The sequence below is a fragment of the Salvelinus fontinalis genome, chromosome 39, assembly GCF_029448725.1.
Source record: "Salvelinus fontinalis isolate EN_2023a chromosome 39, ASM2944872v1, whole genome shotgun sequence".
Taxonomy (NCBI): Eukaryota; Metazoa; Chordata; class Actinopteri; order Salmoniformes; family Salmonidae; genus Salvelinus; species Salvelinus fontinalis.
In genome coordinates this window covers 18,056,664-18,076,688 of record NC_074703.1, presented here as the reverse complement: position 1 = coordinate 18,076,688, position 20,025 = coordinate 18,056,664, and the positions used below count along the sequence as shown (strand labels likewise).

At 45.0% G+C, this 20,025-nt stretch overlaps 1 protein-coding gene across 25 annotated transcripts in view; it reads left to right on the top strand.

The window, feature by feature from the left end:
- Nucleotides 1–20,025, top strand: part of LOC129838505 (CUGBP Elav-like family member 2) — a 148,461-nt gene that overhangs the window by 34,945 nt on the left and 93,491 nt on the right. For 24 of the 25 annotated variants that reach the window (XM_055905508.1, XM_055905531.1, XM_055905505.1 and 21 more), the window contains exon 2: nucleotides 19,263–19,459. In XM_055905508.1, coding sequence (XP_055761483.1) covers nucleotides 19,263–19,459 — 197 coding nt within the window. Of the gene's footprint in view, nucleotides 1–16,468; nucleotides 16,974–19,262; nucleotides 19,460–20,025 lie in introns of those variants that run through there. The other variant, XM_055905511.1, reaches the window with a different exon arrangement.

The window sequence follows — 20,025 nt, the reverse complement described above, 5'->3', positions numbered from 1 at the left end:
TCTAGCCAAAGTGAGCGATAAAAGTCAACATCGCCAAAAGATATTAATTTTTTCACTAACCTTCTCAGAATTCTTCCGATGACACTCCTGTAACATCATTTTACAATATACATATACAGTTTGTTCGAAAAGGTGCATATTTAGCCATACAAAACCGTGGTTACACAATGAAAATAGTAGCAAAACAAGCCTGAAAATGTCGGTCGCCATCTTTCAGAGTGATCTAGTTTAATTAATAGCTAATCATATACTTGACTAAAAAATACAGGGTTTACAGGAATCGAAAGACAAATTAGTTCTTAATGCAACCGCTGATTTACATTTTTAAAATTATCCTTACTTTTCAATACAGGGTTCGCCAAGTGAAGCTATACCAAACAAAATGGCGAAATGTGCGTTTAAAATATTTCGACAGAAACACGATTTATCATATTAAATATTGCTTACTTTGAGCTGTTCTTCCATCAGATTCTTGGGCAATGTATCCTTTCTATGTTATAAACGTCTTTTGGTCGATAGATGTCCTCTGTCCTTCGAAATGTCCACCACCAACGACCGACACCCCAAAACGTGTCCAAAGTTTCAGAGTGCACAACAAATAAATTCCTCTAAAATCGCACTAAACGGATATAAATTGCTATAAAACGGTTCAAATTAACTACATTTTGATGTTTTTAACACCTAGAACGAGTAAAAACATGACCGGAGAAATATTGCTGGTTAGAAAACGATTTGGAACGAGGCAGGTCCGATGCCCTTCACGCTTCAGGCGCACGACGAGAAAGGGCGGTCTCTATACATTTTGGTCTTTTATACTGGCTGTGAATATCCCATCGATTCCATTGAAAGCGTGATGACGTACAGACACCCAGAGGAAGACGTAGGCAGTGTCGGTTTCTTCATAGCATTCACTGTCGCCTTAAAAACAGACCCCAGATCAGAGGTAAAAAAAATTGAAATCTGAACCCTGTCATGAAAAGTGCTGTAGAAATTGTTCTGTACAACTCAGAGACAAAATTTCAACTTCTATAGAAACTAGAAGGTGTTTTCTATCCAATAATAACAATAATATGCATATTGTACGATCAAGAATTTAGCACGAGGCAGTTTAATTTGGAGACACAAATATGCTAATGCGGAACAGCACCCCCTATAGTTCCAAGAGGTTAATTAGACCACGAATCCACTAATTACCTCCAGAACCAAGCCTTGTAGGAGTGGAGAGACACACACACACCAAGGCTCCATTCCGGCATGCTCCAGCCTTCACATTGAAGTTGCTATTTAATACGCCCCGTTTGATTTTGCCCTAGTAAATTAATGAGTTTGGAAAGCACTCAAACATTCTGAAGTGTGTTTTTGGTTATGCCTCGGGATAAAGTCTGGAGTGTAGAAACACACATGCACACACAGGCGTGGGGATGGAGTCTGGGAGTGGGAGGCAGATGTGAGGTACTACCTTCTCAGCATTCTACCCTCATCCTGAACACAAAGATCTTTGTGGTACCTCTTCCACTGCAGAGAGGAGAAATAGAGAGAGGAGAGAGAGAGAGAGAGAGAGAGGGAGAGAGAGAGAGGGAGAGAGAGAGAGAGATGGAGAGAGAGAGATGGAGAGAGAGAGAGGGGGAGAGAGGAGAGAGGGGGAGAGAGAGAGAGAGAGAGAGAGAGAGAGAGAGAGAGAGAGAGAGAGAGAGAGAGAGAGAGAGAGAGAGAGAGAGAGAGAGAGAGAGAGAGAGAGAGAGAGAGAGAGAGAGAGGAGAGAGAGAGAGAGAGAGAGATGGAGAGAGAGAGAGAGAGAGAGATGGAGAGAGAGCGAGAGATGGAGAGAGAGCGAGAGATGGAGAGAGAGCAAGAGATGGAGAGAGAGAGATGGAGAGAGAGCGAGGAGAGAGAGATGGAAAGAGAGCGAGGAGAGAGAGATGGAAAGAGAGAGAGAGAGAGAGAGAGAGAGAGCGAGAGAGAGAGAGAGAGAGAGAGAGAGAAGAGATGGAGAAAGAGCGAGGAGAGAGAAAGAGGAGTGAGGGGGAGAGAGAGAGGGAGAGATAGAGAGATGGAGAGAGAGAGGGAAAAGGAGAAAGTGAACAGTGGAGCCACTAGTAGCGCCTGTGTGATGATCTCTCTGTCGTTAGGGTCAGCAGCTGTTGTCAAATCCCCCCTGGTCCCAAAGGTACACATAATGGGTTTGAAATGGAACAACATGGCTCTAAATATACACCCACCAGTCACACTGTATCACAGTAGCCTGGTACACACGCAAAACATGCATTAACCCTAAGTGCTGATCTAAGGTCAGTTTGGCTGTTTATCACCTATTGATTAATGTTAGAACTTTGGGTGCAAGAAACTGATCCTAAATCTGTGTTTATGGGCAACTCTGAGCATAACCCCCTTGTCTACGGCAGTTAACCTAGTATAGTTATTCCTATACACTCTATTTACCTCAGTGTATTTACCCCCATGTACACCCCTGTGTGTTTCACTCTCTGTATGTCTCACTCATGCATCCTAATAGCCCTAGAGACTCAGAGCTCCTCTCCTCTCTCAGTTATTTGTGTGAGAGACAGATCAATGGGCTCTGGGATTGCTACGCTAGCGCGTTAGCGCGTCGCCATTCAAACCCACTGAGCCGTGGCTAACGTCGGCACCACAGTGCTCGCTAGCATAAAGCGCCCAATGGGGCGACGCACACCTGTACCCTCCCACGCACGCACACACAGTTCACAAACAAAGGTCACACACAACCCTATTCACCCTGTCTATCAGTGTCCTCCTCTGTGTCTATAGAAAGTGAGACAGATGGAAGCGGACGAGAGAGGGAAGGACTGAATTGGTTTTCTGATGTGTAATTGCTTCTCCACTGTGTGCATCTACTGTCTGACAGAAGAAGATGGTTGAATAATACCACCTCATTCATACAGTCAAGGTTCAAATATAGTTAAAGGCTGAGAAACCATCTTTCAGCTCTATAGACCTCACATAGAAATACTCCCTGTTCTCTCTCTCTCTCTCACACACACACACACACACCACACACACACACCAGCTTACAGTCAGCATAGAGTCCTCTCCTGAGAGAGAGTTTAGAGCAGCCCGTTCCCGGGCGGTTTCTCTGTAGGTCATGACCTGGGATGGGAGGAGACGTGATAGAGGAGGAGAGGAGAGGGGGATGTAGGGAAGAGAGGAGAGAACCAGATAACAGGAGAGGAGAGATGCTGCAGCCTCTGCTATAGCAACATGCCTGGGTTCTGTTCAGAGGGTTTAGTGTTGCTAGTTTTACTGTGTGTGTGTGTGTGAGAGATGTTTTTGCTTTGTCTCCGTGATGGTATATACGGGTGAGTGCAGCTGTGTGTGTTTGACAAGGTTGTTGTTGTGTGTTGAGATGTAGGCAGCGGCATGCTCACTGAGCCATCTGTTCCTCGGTGCTAATTGGTATGCATGACAAAGTTTTTCCAGCCCATGACTCCTAATGAAAACGTGCACCCCGCCCTAATATCCACTAATGGCATCACCGTCTCAGCTCCGCCCCCAGCGCCATTATAGGACTAATAAGGGAATAACAGGGATTAGGTCTCGATCATGTTCTGGTGTTCCCAGGCATGGGATGGGAGTTTCCCTGGCGTTCGCCGCACCGTGCGGGAATGGAGACTGGTCTATCATCTCGACGCTCCTGCCTTCCCAACCTCAGACAGACAGACAGACAGACAGACAGACAGACAGACAGACAGACAGACAGACAGAAACAGAGAGAGACAGAGACAGAGAGAGAGAGAGAGAGACAGAGAGAGAAGAAGAAGGGGGAGAGAGAGAGACAGAGAGAGAGACAGAGAGAGAGAGAGAAGAAGGGGGAGAGAGAGAGAGAGAGAGAGAGAGAGAGAGAGAGAGAGAGAGAGAAGAAGGGGGAGAGAGAGAGGGAACAGCACAGCTGCACAGTGATGTGGTTTAAAGTAAGAGCTAATCCACCTATAAAAGTATTCATGCCTGAGAAATGTTGGACCAGGGCCTGAACACATTCCGTGACAAGACACTGGAGAATTAGACAGGGAGTGTGTGGTGTGTTCTGTTCACGTGGACAAAATGTTACACTGGTTAGGTCAGTGCTGTCTTGTGTGTGTTTTTAATGTAGAGGGAGACCGAGCTCCAGAGCTCAAATACTCTTCAGCTCCCTCTGAAATACAGTACCTAACCAGAGACATGAAGATATACACTGAATGTACAAAACATTAAGAACACCTGCTCTTTCCATGACAGACTGACCAGGTGAATCCAGGTGAAATCTAAGATCCCTTATTGATGTCACTTGTTAAATCCACTTCAATCAGTGTCGATGAAGGGGAGGAGACGGGTTAAAGAAGGATTTTTAAGCCTTGAGACAATTGAGGCATGGCTTGTGTATGTGTGCCATTCAGAGGGTGAATGGGCAAGACAAAAGATTTCAGTGCCTTTGAACGGGGTATGGTAGTAGGTTCCAGGCGCACCGGTTTGAGTCTGTCAAGAACTGTAACGCTGCTGGGTTTTTCACCCTCAACAGTTTCCTGTGTGTATGAAGAATGGTCCACCACCCAAAGGACATCAAGCCAACTTGACACAACTGTGGGAAGCATTGGAGTCAACATGGGCCAGTATCCCTGTGGAACACTTTAAATACTTTGTAGAGTCCATGCCCCAACGAATTGAGTCTGTTCTGAGGACAAAAGGGGTTGCAACTCAATATTAGGAAGGTGTTCTTAATGTTTTGTACAGAGAAAACAAACACTCACTCTGGTCTGTGGTCATGTTCTGTAATAAATCCCTTTGGTGGGGAAAAACTCATTCTGATTGGCTGGGCCTGGCTCTCCAGTGGGTGGGCCTTATCCCATCCCAGTCTACTGAACAAAAATATAAAGAAAAATTAGTTAGATTTTGAGTTAGATACTGAGTTACAGTCAATATAAGGAAATCAGCCAATTGAAATAAATTCATTAGGCCCTAATCTATGGATTTCACATGACTGGGCAGGGGCGCAGCCATGGATGGGCCTGGGATGGCATAAGGCCCACCCACTGGAGAGCCAGGCCCAGCCAATCAGAATGAGTTTTTCCCCACCAAAGGGCTTTATTACAGACAGAAATATTCCTCAGTCAGTTAAGAACAAATTCTTACTTACAATGACGGCCTATCGGGGAACAGTGAGTTAACTGCCTAGTTCAGGGGCAGAATGACAGGTTTTTACCTTACCAGCTCGGTGATTCAATCCAGCAACCTTTGGGTTACTGGCCCAACGCTCTAACCGCTAGGCTACCTGCCGCCCCCCTACCTGTCACCCCCCAATGATCATGCTGTTTAATCAGCTTCTTGATATGCCACACCTGTCAGGTGGATGGATTATCTTGGCAAAGGAGAAATGTTCACTAAAAGGGGTGTAAACAAATTTGTGCACAATTTGAGAGAAATAAGCTTTTGGTGCATATGGAACATTTCTGGGAGATTTTTATTTCAGATCATGAAACACTTTACATGTTGCATTTCTATTTGTGTTGGGTGTAGTTTCTCCTCTGGCCCTGTCTGTGTGCTCTGCAGGGGAGGTTAAAAGCAGAGAGGTAAACACTGTGTCTCAACACTCTGTTACCCTCTTAGACTGACTGACCAACAAATGGCTTCCTTCCTTCCTGCTGTCTGTTTCACTCCTGTTCTCTGCCCACCTTTATCCCCCCCCCCCTTCTCTCTCTCTACCATCTCTTGCTTCAATTTTACCCTCTCTACCCCCCTTCTCTCTTCCCTCTTCTCTCTCTTTTCCCTCTGTGTGTCCGTGGAGGTGGTGTTACCAGTAATGGGGGTTTATTAAAGTGTCAGCCAAGGTTTTTGCCTGTCCTCCACACAGGAACACCTGCAGCTTTCTTACAGAACAACACATTTACACAACCGCAGGGACAGCCGGGGGAGGGAGGTGTGGGCGCGTGTCTGTATGTGTGTGCTCGTGTGTGTTTGCCCTCGCTTGCTGTATGTGTCAATTCCCCTTTAGTCTAACGCCGGGAGAAACATGGGCCATTTTCAATTCCACAGGCTTTATTGCCATGACGAGAAGAAGCCTGCGTTGCCAATGTTAATAACGACGATAGCCACTTTATCCATCTTTCTCTGGTTCAGAGAGAACCTTAGTAGCAGCACACAGTACTTGGAGTCTAAACTCCCCAAAGCATTGTTGACAACGGAACATAATTGCGTTGTGAGGGCTACTGAACCCAACAGAATGCAAGTGATCATGTTCAATCAATACAGCTTGTAAACTGGATCCCAACAGAATGCAAGTGATCATGTTCAATCAATACAGCTTGTAAACTGGATCCCAACAGAATGCAAGTGATCATGTTCAATCAATACAGCTTGTAATCTGGATCCCAACAGAATGCAAGTCATCATGTTCAATCAATACACCGTGTAAACTGGATCCCAACAGAATGCAAGTGATCATGTTCAATCAATACAGCTTGTAAACTGGATCCCAACAGAATGCAAGTCATCATGTTCAATCAATACAGCTTGTAAACTGGATCCCAACAGAATGCAAGTCATCATGTTCAATCAATACAGCTTGTAAACTGGATCCCAACAGAATGCAAGTGATCATGTTCAATCAATACAGCTTGTAAACTGGATCCCAACAGAATGCAAGTGATCATGTTCAATCAATACAGCTTGTAAACTGGATCCCAACAGTCGTCTTCTCTCTGCGGCTTACACTCCTTATTATTCTGTATCTCTTCCTCCCTCCCTTCTCTTTCGGTTCTACCCTTCTCTTTGTCTCCTCTCGCTCCCTTTGTCCTCCTCCTCTTTGTCTGTGTTCCCCTCCCCACCCCTCCGTTGTTCAGGAGTTACGGCCAAGGTGTAGGAAAGTGCGCGGGGGTTCTTGTTGAAGCAAGCCACACACAGCAGTCAAGGTGTTAAGTATTATTGTGTCCTCTGTCTACTCTCCTGTTCCCAGTAATACCGCTATTATAGACCGCTCCACATCAGGCTTCATCAAACACACAAAGGCCCCCTGACCTTGGGATGGAGTGTGAATGAAGTATTAACAGTCCGCTTGTGAACACAGGCCCACCAACACACACACTCCAATAAGAGCACACACACACACACACACACACACACACACACACACACACACACACACACACACACACACACACACACACACACACACACACACACACACACACACACACACACACACACACACACACACACACACACACACACAGTACACACACCATTCCCCAGAAGGCAGCTTTGAACACGTAGCTGTCTTTGTATGATGGTAGTTGGTTCTGATTATCAGTTATATACTCTATCCATTATAACACTGTTCTACTTTAGCACTGAGTCTACATGACATAACATCCTAAACAATACTCTACAGCCCTCTATCCGAGCCCTAAATACTAGATCAAGGCTAGTGGTGGTAGTTCTACTGTCTCTCTGTTCGCTGTGTGCTCTGTCCTGGTTCCTTGGCCTGGTGTGCGGAGCAGCATTAGCCAAATGAGACGTTTTCGCCGTCATTGAGTCGGATGATGAGTTTTGGCAGAGCACTGGCCAGCTACGCCAGGCAATCACAGCCCATTGCCCCCCCCCCCTCCCCCACACACAAATTACAAGACACACACACACACAGGGCCGCTCATCTCTCAACCATGTGAGAGATTGGAGAGAGGGGAATGGGAGTTGATGATGAGAGAGTTAGTGAAAGTGTACATATTAAGCCCACCAAAAAATACTTTTAGACATTTCTAATATACACTGCCCTTATTTCTGGAAGAAAAGTGGCGATAAAATGAAATATGAATCTCTCGTGAAGTTTTATGACTTGACTTACAATATTTGTTTATATCTGAAAAGTTCGTGCTGGGCGTAATGGGATGAAATGTACCCTTTTAATGGGTGCTCCAAATAAACCCACCTCTTATAATTGATTTGAATTCATTTCTAAATGTTAAAAACCTACAAACTAGGGGTCCAATCGTGTCCACAGAGATCAATGTGGACTTAGGCTTTTGTTCTTGCCTACCTGTACACACCTGATTCGACTAATCATAGTCTTCAATCAAGACATGATTAGTTAAATCAGGTGTGTTTTTGCTTGGTTAATTAACAAAAACCTGCACTGGCCCTCTGTGGATAAGAAGCCATGCACAGGGACCATAACATACGCAACATTCAATGAATTATATGAAACCTGATTCACATTTGCTGCACTGCTATTCTTGTTTATTAGTTCTACTTGTCTTCCTAAAGCCTGTCTGAAGACTGTTTCAAATTGTTAAGAGAATTATGTTCTCAATGTTCATCAACTGAACTTCAATTAACTACTCGGTCTGTTACTAAGAATTTGTAAGGTTCTTGTTGAAATGAAACAGACAGAGGCCAGTCTACAATAGTCTATTTATCATTTCCTGTACATTGGTTTATATACAGTATATCACAAAAGTGAGTACGCCCCTCACATTTTTGTAAATATTTGAGTATATCTTTTCATGTGACAACACTGAAGAAATGACACTTTGCTACAATGTAAAGTAGTGAGTGTACAGCTTGTATAACAGTGTACATTTGCTGTCCCCTCCAAATAACTCAACACACAGCCATTAATGTCTAAACCGCTGGCAACAAAAGTGAGTACACCCCTAAGTGAAAATGTCCAAATTGGTCCCAAAGTGTCAATATTTTGTGTGGCCACCATCATTTTCCAGCACTGCCTTAACCCTCTTGGGCATGGAGTTCACCAGAGCTTCACAGGTTGACACTTGAGTCCTCTTCCACTCCTCCATGACGACATCACGGAGCTGGTGGATGTTAGAGAGCTTGCACTCCTCCACCTTCCGTTTGAGGATGCACCACAGATGCTCAATAGGGTTTAGGTCTGTAGACATGCTTGGCCAGTCCATCACCTTTACCCTCAGCTTCTTTAGCAAGGCAGTGGTCGTCTTGGAGGTGTGTTTGGGGTCGTTATCATGTTGGAATACTGCCCTGCGGCCCAGTCTCCGAAGGGAGGGGATCATGCTCTGCTTCAGTATGTCACAGTACATGTTGGCATTCATGGTTCCCTCAATGAACTGTAGCTCCCCAGTGCCGGCAGCACTCACGCAGCCCCAGACCATGACATTCCCACCACCATGCTTGACTGTAGGCAAGACACACTTGTCTTTGTACTCCTCACCTGGTTGCCGCCAGACACGCTTGACACCATCTGAACCAAATACTTTTATCTTGGTCTCATCAGACCACAGGACATGGTTCCAGTAATCCATGTCCTTAGTCTGCTTGTCTTCAGCAAACTGTTTGCGGGCTTTCTTGTGCATCATCTTAAGAAGAGGCTTCCTTCTGGGACCACAGCCATGCAGACCAATTTGATGCAGTGTACGGCGTATGGTCTGAGCACTGACAGGCTGACCCCCCACCCCTTCAACCTCTGCAGCAATGCTGGCAGCACTCATACGTCTATTTCCCAAAGACAACCTCTGGATATGACGCTGAGCACGTGCACTCAACTTCTTTGGTCGACCATGGCGAGGCCTGTTCTGAGTGGAACCTGTCCAGTTAAACCTCTGTATGGTCTTGTTCACCGTGCTGCAGCTCAGTTTCAGGGTCTTGGCAATCTTCTTATAGCCCAGGCCATCTTTATGTAGATCAACAAATATTTTTTTCAGATCCTCAGAGAGTTCTTTGCCATGAGGTGCCATGTTGAACTTCCAGTGACCAGTCAGTATGAGGGAGTGTGAGAGCGATGACACCAAATTTAACACACCTGCTCCCCATTCACACCTGAGACCTTGTCACACTAAAGAGTCACATTACACCGGGGAGGGAAAATGGCTAATTGGGCCCAATTTGGACATTTTCACTTAGGGGTGTACTCACTTTTGTTGCCAGCGGTTTAGACATTAATGGCTGTGTGTTGAGTTATTTTGAGGGGACAGCAAATGTACACTGTTATACAAGCTGTACACTCACTACTTTACATTGTAACAAAGTGTCATTTCTTCAGTGTTGTCACATGAAAAGATATACTCAAATATTTACAAAAATGTGAGGGGCGTACTCACTTTTGTGATATACTGTACCTCTCATTTTGTCATAAATGTCCCTCCTCCTCTCAGACAATGACAATATAGTTCACAAGTCTTCTCCTACTCATACATTGCCTGCCACCTGTTATACAATCTACTACAAGCCCAATAAAATGCAAATTAATTACTTAAAAATCATACAATGTGATTTTCTAGATTTTTGTTTTAGATTCCGTCTCTCACAGTTGAAGTGTACCTATGATAAAAATTACAGACCTCTACATGCTTTGTAAGTAGGAAAACCTGCAAAATCGGCAGTGTATCAAATACTTATTCTCCCCACTGTATATATATATAAAATATTCATGCTCATTCAATATTAGGGATATCAACACACTACCCCCATGTGGGCTCCCAAGTAGCACAGCGGTCTAAGGCACTGCATCTCAGTGCTAGAGGCATCACTACAGACACCCTGGTTCGATTCTAGGCTGTATCACAACCGGCCGTGATTGGGAGTCCCATAGGGCGGCACCATCTCAGGGTATTTAAAATATCTCAGGGTATTTAAAATATCTCAGGGTATTTCAAATATCTCAGGGTCGCTTCACCACCACATTTTTGCATCATCAAAATCTTGAGTATCAGATACAACATTATATCAATGATTTCATGTGAATGAATAAGATTTTCACCCTTTGAATCCTTTACAAATATGATTTCAAACAGAGGGTTCATGGCATGAAGGATTATTTGTCTTATACTGTTCAATGTAGATGGAGATGGGAGAAGGAAAGACAGGAAAGAAAATGGAGAAAGGGGGAAAGAGACTCACACACTGATCCCAAACATGCACTGTGTGTGTGTGTGTGTGTGTGTGTGTGTGTGTGTGTGTGTGTGTGTGTGTGTGTGTGTGTGTGTGTGTGTGTGTGTGTGTGTGTGTGTGTGTGTGTGTGTGTGTGTGTGTGTGTGTGTGTGTGTGTGTGTGTGTGTGTGTGTGTGTGTGTGTGTGTGTGTGTGTGTGAGGTAACACGTTCAGGGTTCAGTCAACCGTCAGCGCCATGGTCACAACCACTCCCTCTGCTCTGGCTGTTCCTATGGTAACAGGGTTTGGGGGAGAGAGCGGGACGGGATGGGGAGGGGCGGAAGAAAATAGGGAGGAGGATGTTAGACATTACAGAGTCACTTTGGTGTTGCTGGGATTTGGCCAATCCTGACTCTGTGGTTAATACATCCCTAATTCTTCTACCCTTCTGAGGATTGCAGGCCTGGACTAATAGTTGTGTATGTAGATTCAACCTCCCCCTCTCCTGACACACATACACACACATTTAGGCTTTAAAAACCGAGCCGTCAACGTTTGAATGTGCTTAAAGCACCATACATATAGAAATCATTCAGAGCAGTGGGACAGGAAGTAATGAGAGAGACTATGAAGCAGTTTGAGACCTATTGAGATGTACTCTTGGAGGGGTTTATGACAGTTCTATTAGGCTGGAACTGCTGTTTGAGTGAATATGTTTCTCAGGTTGGTGATTTCTCCAGGCTGTTCAGTCTGAAGTATACAAGCTGTGTGTGGGCGACAGCGATGAGCAATACTGAGGACATACTCAGCAACTTCTCTTCCTTAGACAGATAATGAGAACTCTGTCTGTGCATTCCCATAACGTTTCTCTCCTGCCTGTGTCTTTTCTTCCTGTACACACCAGTCGTGGGAGGTGATCTTCACTGCATTGCAATGTCTCAATAGACCAGAATGCACCACAGAATACCTTTCACTGTTCAACCGCGGCTCCTGAAAGCTTGTTCCCATTATAGAAGATGCTTTATTGGCTTGTTTTATTGTTGTATCAGTCCATTAAGGGTCTACTTATTAGCCTACATTTTCTGAGTCAAACTAAGCACACTAATTCAAGCATTCTAATACCTGTCAACAAAGGAGTTAGGTGACATGTTCATGGTCCTTGATAAGTGTGGTCTACTCTAGGGTATATCGGAATGAGCTGTATAGGAGTTGTCAGTGTTTCTGACAGCTCCTAGATATCTACGAGTAGAGCTTTGTAGCAGTAGGAGCAGTCATTTGGTCTAGTGGGACAGTAGTAGCAGTAGGAGTTTTATAGCTGTAGTAGGAGTTTTATAGCTGTAGTAGTATGAGTTTTATAGCTGTAGTAGTAGCAGTAGGAGATTTATAGCTGTAGTAGTAGCTGTAGGAGTTTTATAGCAGTAGTAGTAGCAGTAGGAGTTTTATAGCTGTAGTAGTAGCAGTAGGAGTGTTATAGCTGTAGTAGTGGGAGTTTTATAGCTGTAGTAGTAGCAGTAGGGGTTTTATAGCTGTAGTAGTAGCAGTAGGAGTTTTATAGCTGTAGTAGTAAGAGTTTTATAGGTGTAGCAGTAGGAGTTTTATAGCTGTAGTAGTAGCAGTATGAGTTTTATAGCTGTAGTAGTAGCAGTAGGACTTTTATAGCTGTAGTAGTAGCAGTAGGAGTTTTATAGCTGTAGTAGTAGGAGTTTTATAGTTGTAGTAGTAGGAGTTTTATAGCTGTAGTAGTAGCAGTAGGAGTTTTATAGCTGTAGTAGTAGGGTGTTTTATAGCTGTAGTAGTAGCAGTAGGAGTTTTATAGCTGTAGTAGTAGGAGTTTTATAGCTGTAGTAGTAGGAGTTTTATAGCTGTAGTAGTAGCAGTAGGAGTTTTATAGCTGTAGTAGTAGGAGTTTTATAGCTGTAGCAGTAGGAGTTTTATAGTTGTAGCAATAGGAGTTTTATAGCTGTAGCAGTAGGAGTTTTATAGCTGTAGCAGTAGGAGTTTTATAGCTGTAGCAGTAGGAGTTTTATAGCTGTAGCAATAGGAGTTTTATAGCTGTAGCAATAGGAGTTTTATAGCTGTAGCAGTAGGAGTTTTATAGCTGTAGCAATAGGAGTTGTATAGCTGTAGCAGTAGGAGTTGTATAGCTGTAGCAATAGGAGTTGTATAGCTGTAGCAGTAGGAGTTTTATAGTTGTAGCAGTATGAGTTTTATAGCTGTAGCAGTAGGAGTTTTATAGCTGTAGCAGTAGGAGTTTTATAGCTGTAGCAGTAGGAGTTTTATAGCTGTAGCAGTAGGAGTTTTATAGCTGTAGCAGTAGGGGTTTTATAGCTGTAGCAGTAGGGGTTTTATAGCTGTAGCAGTAGGAGTTTTATAGCTGTAGCAGTAGGAGTTTTAATAGCTGTAGCAGTAGGAGTTTTATAGCTGTAGCAGTAGGGGTTTTATAGCTGTAGCAGTAGGGGTTTTATAGCTGTAGCAGTAGGGGTTTTATAGCTGTAGCGGTAGGAGTTTTATAGCTGTAGCAGTAGGAGTTTTATAGCTGTAGCAGTAGGGGTTTTATAGCTGTAGCAGTAGGGGTTTTATAGCTGTAGCGGTAGGAGTTTTATAGCTGTAGCAGTAGGAGTTTTATAGCTGTAGCAGTAGGAGTTTTATAGTGTAGCAGTAGGAGTTTTATAGTGTAGCAGTAGGAGTTTTATAGCTGTAGCAGTATGAGTTTATAGCTGTAGCTGTAGCAGTAGGAGTTTTATAGCTGTAGCAGTAGCAGTAGGAGTTGTAGTCGTCAGCATTTGATCTAAGCTGAATGTTGTTGTCTTCCAGATTAGTTCCCATGTGCGACAGTTACACCACCTCCAATTATGTTCCGATGACTAGTGTCTGAGGGGCCATGGGAGAACTCCATTGATGTCCAGGAGAGGAATGAAGGTGCATGTGTTGGAGAGATGTTTGATTGATGTGGGTGAGTGTGTGTGTCGGTCTGTGTGTACGTGTGTGTTCAAGTGGAAATGAAAATGGAGGGAAAAAACAGCAGGGTGTACCAGAGCAACTTTCCCCAAAACTCATCCATCCCAAACCACAGTGGGGGGTGTGTGTGTGTGTCAGCGAATACAAGAGGCCATGCTGTGCTCAAAGCTGTGCTTACTGCTATCCCCACTCACCTGCATCCATCTCTCACTCTGTCTCGTTCTCCCTCTCTGTCTGTTTCTATCTCTCCCATGGGCGTCTGCCACACTCCTCCCTGCATTGATGTGACTGAGACCCTCCTACTGTGTACAGGATTCACTAGGAATACCTAGGAACTAGAGCCTAGGTTTTTCCCAGTCAGGTCAGAAACTCCTCTCTCTGTATGTAATATAGTTGTGTCAGGTTATCGCTTTTCCAGCTGTAAAAAGAACTCCACACACCACTATTATTGGTAAACACATCCTCATATAGAAAGTTGGCGTTGTATACGCTGCCTGCATCCAATAACCTACTGATCTATATCCCTAATGGTGCAGATCTGTTAGTCTCTCTTATCGATGCTTCACTGGTTCAGAGCCAGCTCAGCTATCTTCCTGCCACTGCTGGGAAAGTTGGACTTTCTCTCCTGTGTTAAACCCATAGTGCAGTTGAGACGGCGGCACACACACACACACACCGGATCACTCAGCTGCTCTACTTTATGGAGAGGGGGAAAGTCTCCTAATGTTCCCTGCCAAGGAATACACATACACACACACACACACACACCTTGGCTAAGACTGTAGATCACCTCTCAGTCACGGCCCTGTGCTGCAAATGAGACTGATGGAAGCTATAGTTCAGCCATTAAGGCAGACAATTGGCTGGGGGATGGGGGGGGGGGGGGGGGGGGGGGGGGGGGGGGGGGCGAGACAGAGAGGCTATGGCAGGAGTTGTTCCACTCAATGACTTAATCTGTGCCCCGGGACACACTCTTGCTGTTTCAGGTTCACTCACACACTGACAGCAATAACACCTTGTCAGCCAGGGCTGCAGGGGTGAAGGGCTGCAGGGGTGAAGGGCTGCAGGGGTGAAGGGCTGCAGGGGTGAAGGGCTGCAGGGGTGAAAGGCTGCAGGGGTGAAGAGCTGCAGGGGTGAAAGGCTGCAGGGGTGAAGGGCTGCAGGGGTGAAGGGCTGCAGGGGTGAAGGGGCTGCAGGGGTGAAGGGGCTGCAGGGGTGAAGGGCTGCAGGGGTGAAGGGGTGAAGGGCTGCAGGGGTGAAGGGCTGCAGGGGTGAAGGGCTGCAGGGGTGAAGGGCTGCAGGGGTGAAGGGCTGCAGGGGTGAAGAGCTGCAGGGGTGAAGAGCTGCAGGGGTGAAGAGCTGCAGGGGTGAAGGGGTGAAGGGCTGAAGGGGTGAAGGGCTGCAGGGGTGAAGTAATTTGGCTGCATGACACAAGTAATTTTTCCAACAATTGTTTACAGACAGATTATTTGACTTAGAATTCACTCTATCACAATTCCAGTGGGTCAGAAGTTTACATACAAAGGCTGTGCCTTTAAACAGCTTGGAAAATTTGACTCAATTGGAGGTGTACCTGTGGATGTATTTCAAGGCCTACCTTCAAACCCAGTACCTCTTTGCTTGACATCATGGGGAAATCAGCCAAGACCTCCACAAGTCTGGCTCATCCTTGGGAGCAATTTTCAAATGCCTGAAGGTACCACGTTCATCTGTACAAACAATAGTATGCAAGTATAAACACCATGGGACCATGCAGCCGTCATACCGCTCATGAAGGAGACGCTTTCTGTCTCCTAGAGCTGAACGTACTTTGGTGCGAAAAGTGCAAGTCAATCCCAGAACAGAAAGGACCTTGTGAAGATGCTGGAGGAAACGGGTACGAAAGTATCTATATCCACAGTAAAGCGAGTCCTATATCGACAGCAAGGAAGAAGCCACTGCTCCAAAACCGCCATAAAAAAGCCAGACTACGGTTTGCAAGTGCACATGGGGACAAAGATCCCCATGTGACCCCAAGCATACTTCCAAAGTTGTGCAAAATGGCTTAAGAACAACAAAGTCAAGGTATTGGAGTGGCCATCACAAAGCCCTGACCTTAATCCTATACATCTGGGCAGAACTGATAAAGCGTGTGCGAGCATGGAGGCCTACAAACCTGACTCAGTTACACCAGCTCTGTCAGGAAGAATGGGCCAAAATTCACCCAACTTATTGTGGGTATCTTGTGGAAGGCTACCTGAAATGTTTGATCCAAGTTAAACAATTTAAAGGCAATGCTACCAAATACTGTGTAAACTTCTGATCCACTGGGAATGTGATGAAATAAATAAAAGCAGAAATAATTCAATCAATCTCTACTATTATTCTGACATTTCACATTATTAAAATAAAGTGGTGATCCTAACTGACCTAAGATAGGGAATCTTTACTAGGATTAAAGGTCAGGAATTGTGAAAAACTGAGTTTAAATGTATTTGGATAAGGTGTATGTAAACTTCCGACTTCAACTGTACACGGTCACGCAGTATGCATCTTATAACAGATCATGAAGCTTTATGAGCATTCATAGAGCTGTATGGCTGTGCATGGCTGTGTAATGGGGCATGTTGGCAGTTGGGGCTGTGATGGGCAGGGTGAATGGTTCAAAAGGGCATTGTGCCTTATCCTTATAGACTAATTCCCTCCCCCAGGCCTCAAACAACCACACAATGAGGAATTGTCTCTCTCTCTCTCACACGCACACACACATAACAAGCCTTTTACACAGAGTGTATTAGTGGGTGGTTGTTGTGCTTCCAGCCTGGGGTGTCTAGGGATGGATATACTGCAGGTGTCATGGCTGTGCTGTGTGCCAGGGGAGCCGTTCATCTCCCGTTTTTAAATGTCTAACGTTCAAGCAACGCTCTGCTTTATGAGTGTGAACGTTGGCGTAACGCTTGGTGTTCATTGGGGCCGTAACTTCTTCCCGGTCCCCTCGGCGCTGTGGCTGGGATTTATCGTCCGGCTTACCGTGGAGTGATTGCCGTGGGGACCGTTAGCACTCGTTTGCTCGTTCCCTCATTCTCCCGGCTTGGTCATTTATTTGACATGTCCTTTAAGTCCTTTAAAGAATTGGGCGTTTCTGCCGAACGCCTGGGCTCTTTCTGCAAGAGATGGATGTGCCGTGTTCAAAGGTCTGTATGTTCTCCCTCCCTTCATCCCTCGTTCTCTTTTTTGAATCCCTCCCTCTTTTCCTCCCTCTCTCCCTGAGCTTTATAGAGTGGTATTACGGCTGTCAGCTAGTCAAGCAAGGGATTTGGGCTTGTTTTGTTAATGCTCTCTCCTTTCTCCTGTGGAGAATAACAAAAGTGAAAGTAGAGCGATACAGCAGCACATGGACTTCAGCTTGTTTAGTTTTTACTCTGGTTCCGTGGCACCACAGGCTGAAGTGGAGACTGAGACCGTGTGTGTGCTGGTACGTTCTAGCCCTATTCATGCAGCTGGCCCTGGGATCAATGGCAACTGTGCTGATTGTTCGAGGCTGGCGGCCGTTTTTAGGGAAATCGTTAAGATGTAAAACAAGCCATTGTGATCCCAGATTGTTCCCTCAGGGAGTCGTGCGTGTGTGTTGGTGTGCGCAGTCGCACACACCATTTATCTTCTGAGCTATTGCAACAGAGTGTTGATTTTCTCTTTTAAAAAGCTTACCAAGCTCAAGTTTTTATTTGACACACACAAGGCCAATTGAATGTGATTCGTGACAACACTGACTACTTGAGCAGAGAGAAAGAAGCAGAAAAAGGAAAGGTTACAGAGAATTAAAAACATGTACTGACTTAACAGTGTGTGTGTGTAATGTTACCATGTCATGTAGTGTTTTGTAATACAGTCCAGGCCCTCAGCACTCAGCAGACTAAATCCCTTCTACAGAGTGAGCCAGACCTGAATTAACACCACGCATTCCCTCTGCTCATCACCACACACACACACACACACACACACACACACACACACACACACACACACACACACACACACACACACACACACACACACACACACACACACACACACACACACACACACACACACACTTGTTTTACTATCCTTGTGGGGATCAAACAATTGAATCCCATTCAAAATCCTATTTTCCCTTAACCCCTAATTCTAATTCTAACCCTAATTTTAACCCTAAGCCTAACCGTTTTTCATTGTGGGGACCTTTGAAATGTCCCCACTTGTCCAAATTGTCCTTGTTTTACTATTCATTGTGAGGACTTCTGGCCCCTACAAGGATAGCAAAACCAAAAAACAGACCCACACATTCCCTGGTGTTGCTGTCCCCTTTTATCTTGTACTTGTATAGTGGAGTGCTAGGCCTACCTGCTCCGAGGGAATCTGTTTTCTTGAAATCATGTTATGTGGATTGAAAATAATGTATGTACGGATCTCCCCTTCCTAAGGACTGTGCTGTTTATCAATTTGAGCCGAACAAAGAGGTATAATGGGTTCGCACTGAAAAATATGTCGCGTAAAGCTTACTTCATTATTCAAGGTTTTAAATGTTTTACTGCATCAGGGATAGCGTACACAGACGTTTCAGCTCCACAGGGTTCTTCTTTGTGTAGGTAACATGTTCTTTCATCCAAAACAGCATTTGTAATGATCATCAGTTGAGCAGCAGGTGCTACTAATCAGGGTTTGTCCCTCATCTGCCAATCAGGGCCCCTCTGGTCTACTTGTATATATATTAGTCACAAAGAGATACAGAATTATAGGGGATGGGAGCGGGCATGAAGAACAACTCACCAATCAATCGCCGCAGGTGTCCGCTCACCTAAATACGTCACATCAATTAATAGCCCACCACAAATCAATTAATAATAATCAATTAATAGCCCACCACAAAGGACGGCCCAGCCGTTCATAAATATGTGGGGCCAACTCATAAACGATAAGCACAATCTGATATGGACAGTGTGTAACAGTCTAAATGTGGCTTATAGGACGGAGGTGGAATCGAATTCTTTGTTTAAACCGTGTGGAGATAGATAAGTGAATGTATATATCCACATGGCTTCTCTTTGGTGTGATGTGTTGTCAAAGTCACCTACTCTGTGTGATGGATGAATCTTTTCCATCCCGACGCAACGCAATTTATTAATAGAAGGATTTTGTTCTATAAAGTGTCTCGCACCTCGTGAGGTGATATCTTGACGTCTAATTTGGATTTATGTTCTCCAAGATGTACTTTCAAGGTGCGGGACTATTATGAACATTTTTGTTGTTGTTGCGAAACATAAACGGAACTTTACAGGTTACACAGGGAACCCAGCCTTGAACCAGCTGCTACCCCAGTGGACCTCTCCTTCTCATCTTCCTGAGAATGTCAATACGGTGTACTTTCACGTCTTCCATGTCAAGTCAGATGTAGCTTCTGTGATCTGTTATGTAACCTAGCGCCCCCTGTTGTCTCTTTTCAGTAACGGCACGGCCGGGAAGATGAATGGGGCGTTGGAGCATTCGGACCAGCCCGACCCAGACGCCATCAAGATGTTCGTGGGCCAGATCCCTCGCTCCTGGTCAGAGAAGGAGCTGAAGGAGCTGTTTGAGCCCTACGGGGCCGTCTATCAGATCAACATCCTCCGAGACCGCAGCCAGAACCCTCCACAGAGCAAAGGTATGGTGGGGAGACAGTCATACACACACAGACCACACACACACACACACAACAGCCAGAACGCTCAGCCGAACAAAGATACGATGGAGAATCACTCACTCACAGCTTATGCAATCCTACAGAGAAAAAGTAAGGCATAAACACAAAGGCATACTGCCCAGTAGACATGGATAAATTCCATCAATGCCAGCGTGATATTTCTCTGAAACTGTGTCTTTGACACAAAACACAATGAATATATACATGTTCATCTCATCCGCCTTTTCCTGATGAACTTGTCAAGTCGGAGGGAAAACAAAAGAGGCAGCAGAGCCGACAATGAGACTATGCTGCTGCCACATTAGCAGACACGCATCCAACGCACAGAGAGACAACAGAATGCACTGTGATGACAGGCGGCTTGAGGAGACAGTGGGAGTAGGCGGATGGAAGATGTAGGGGGGAGAGGGAGACGGAGAGAGAGGAGATTTTGGTAAAGGCCACTGCAGACACACACCTGTTTATGTCATATTTTATTTATCTTCACTAAATCAAGAAATAAAAAGGAAGAATGGAAGAGAAGGAGC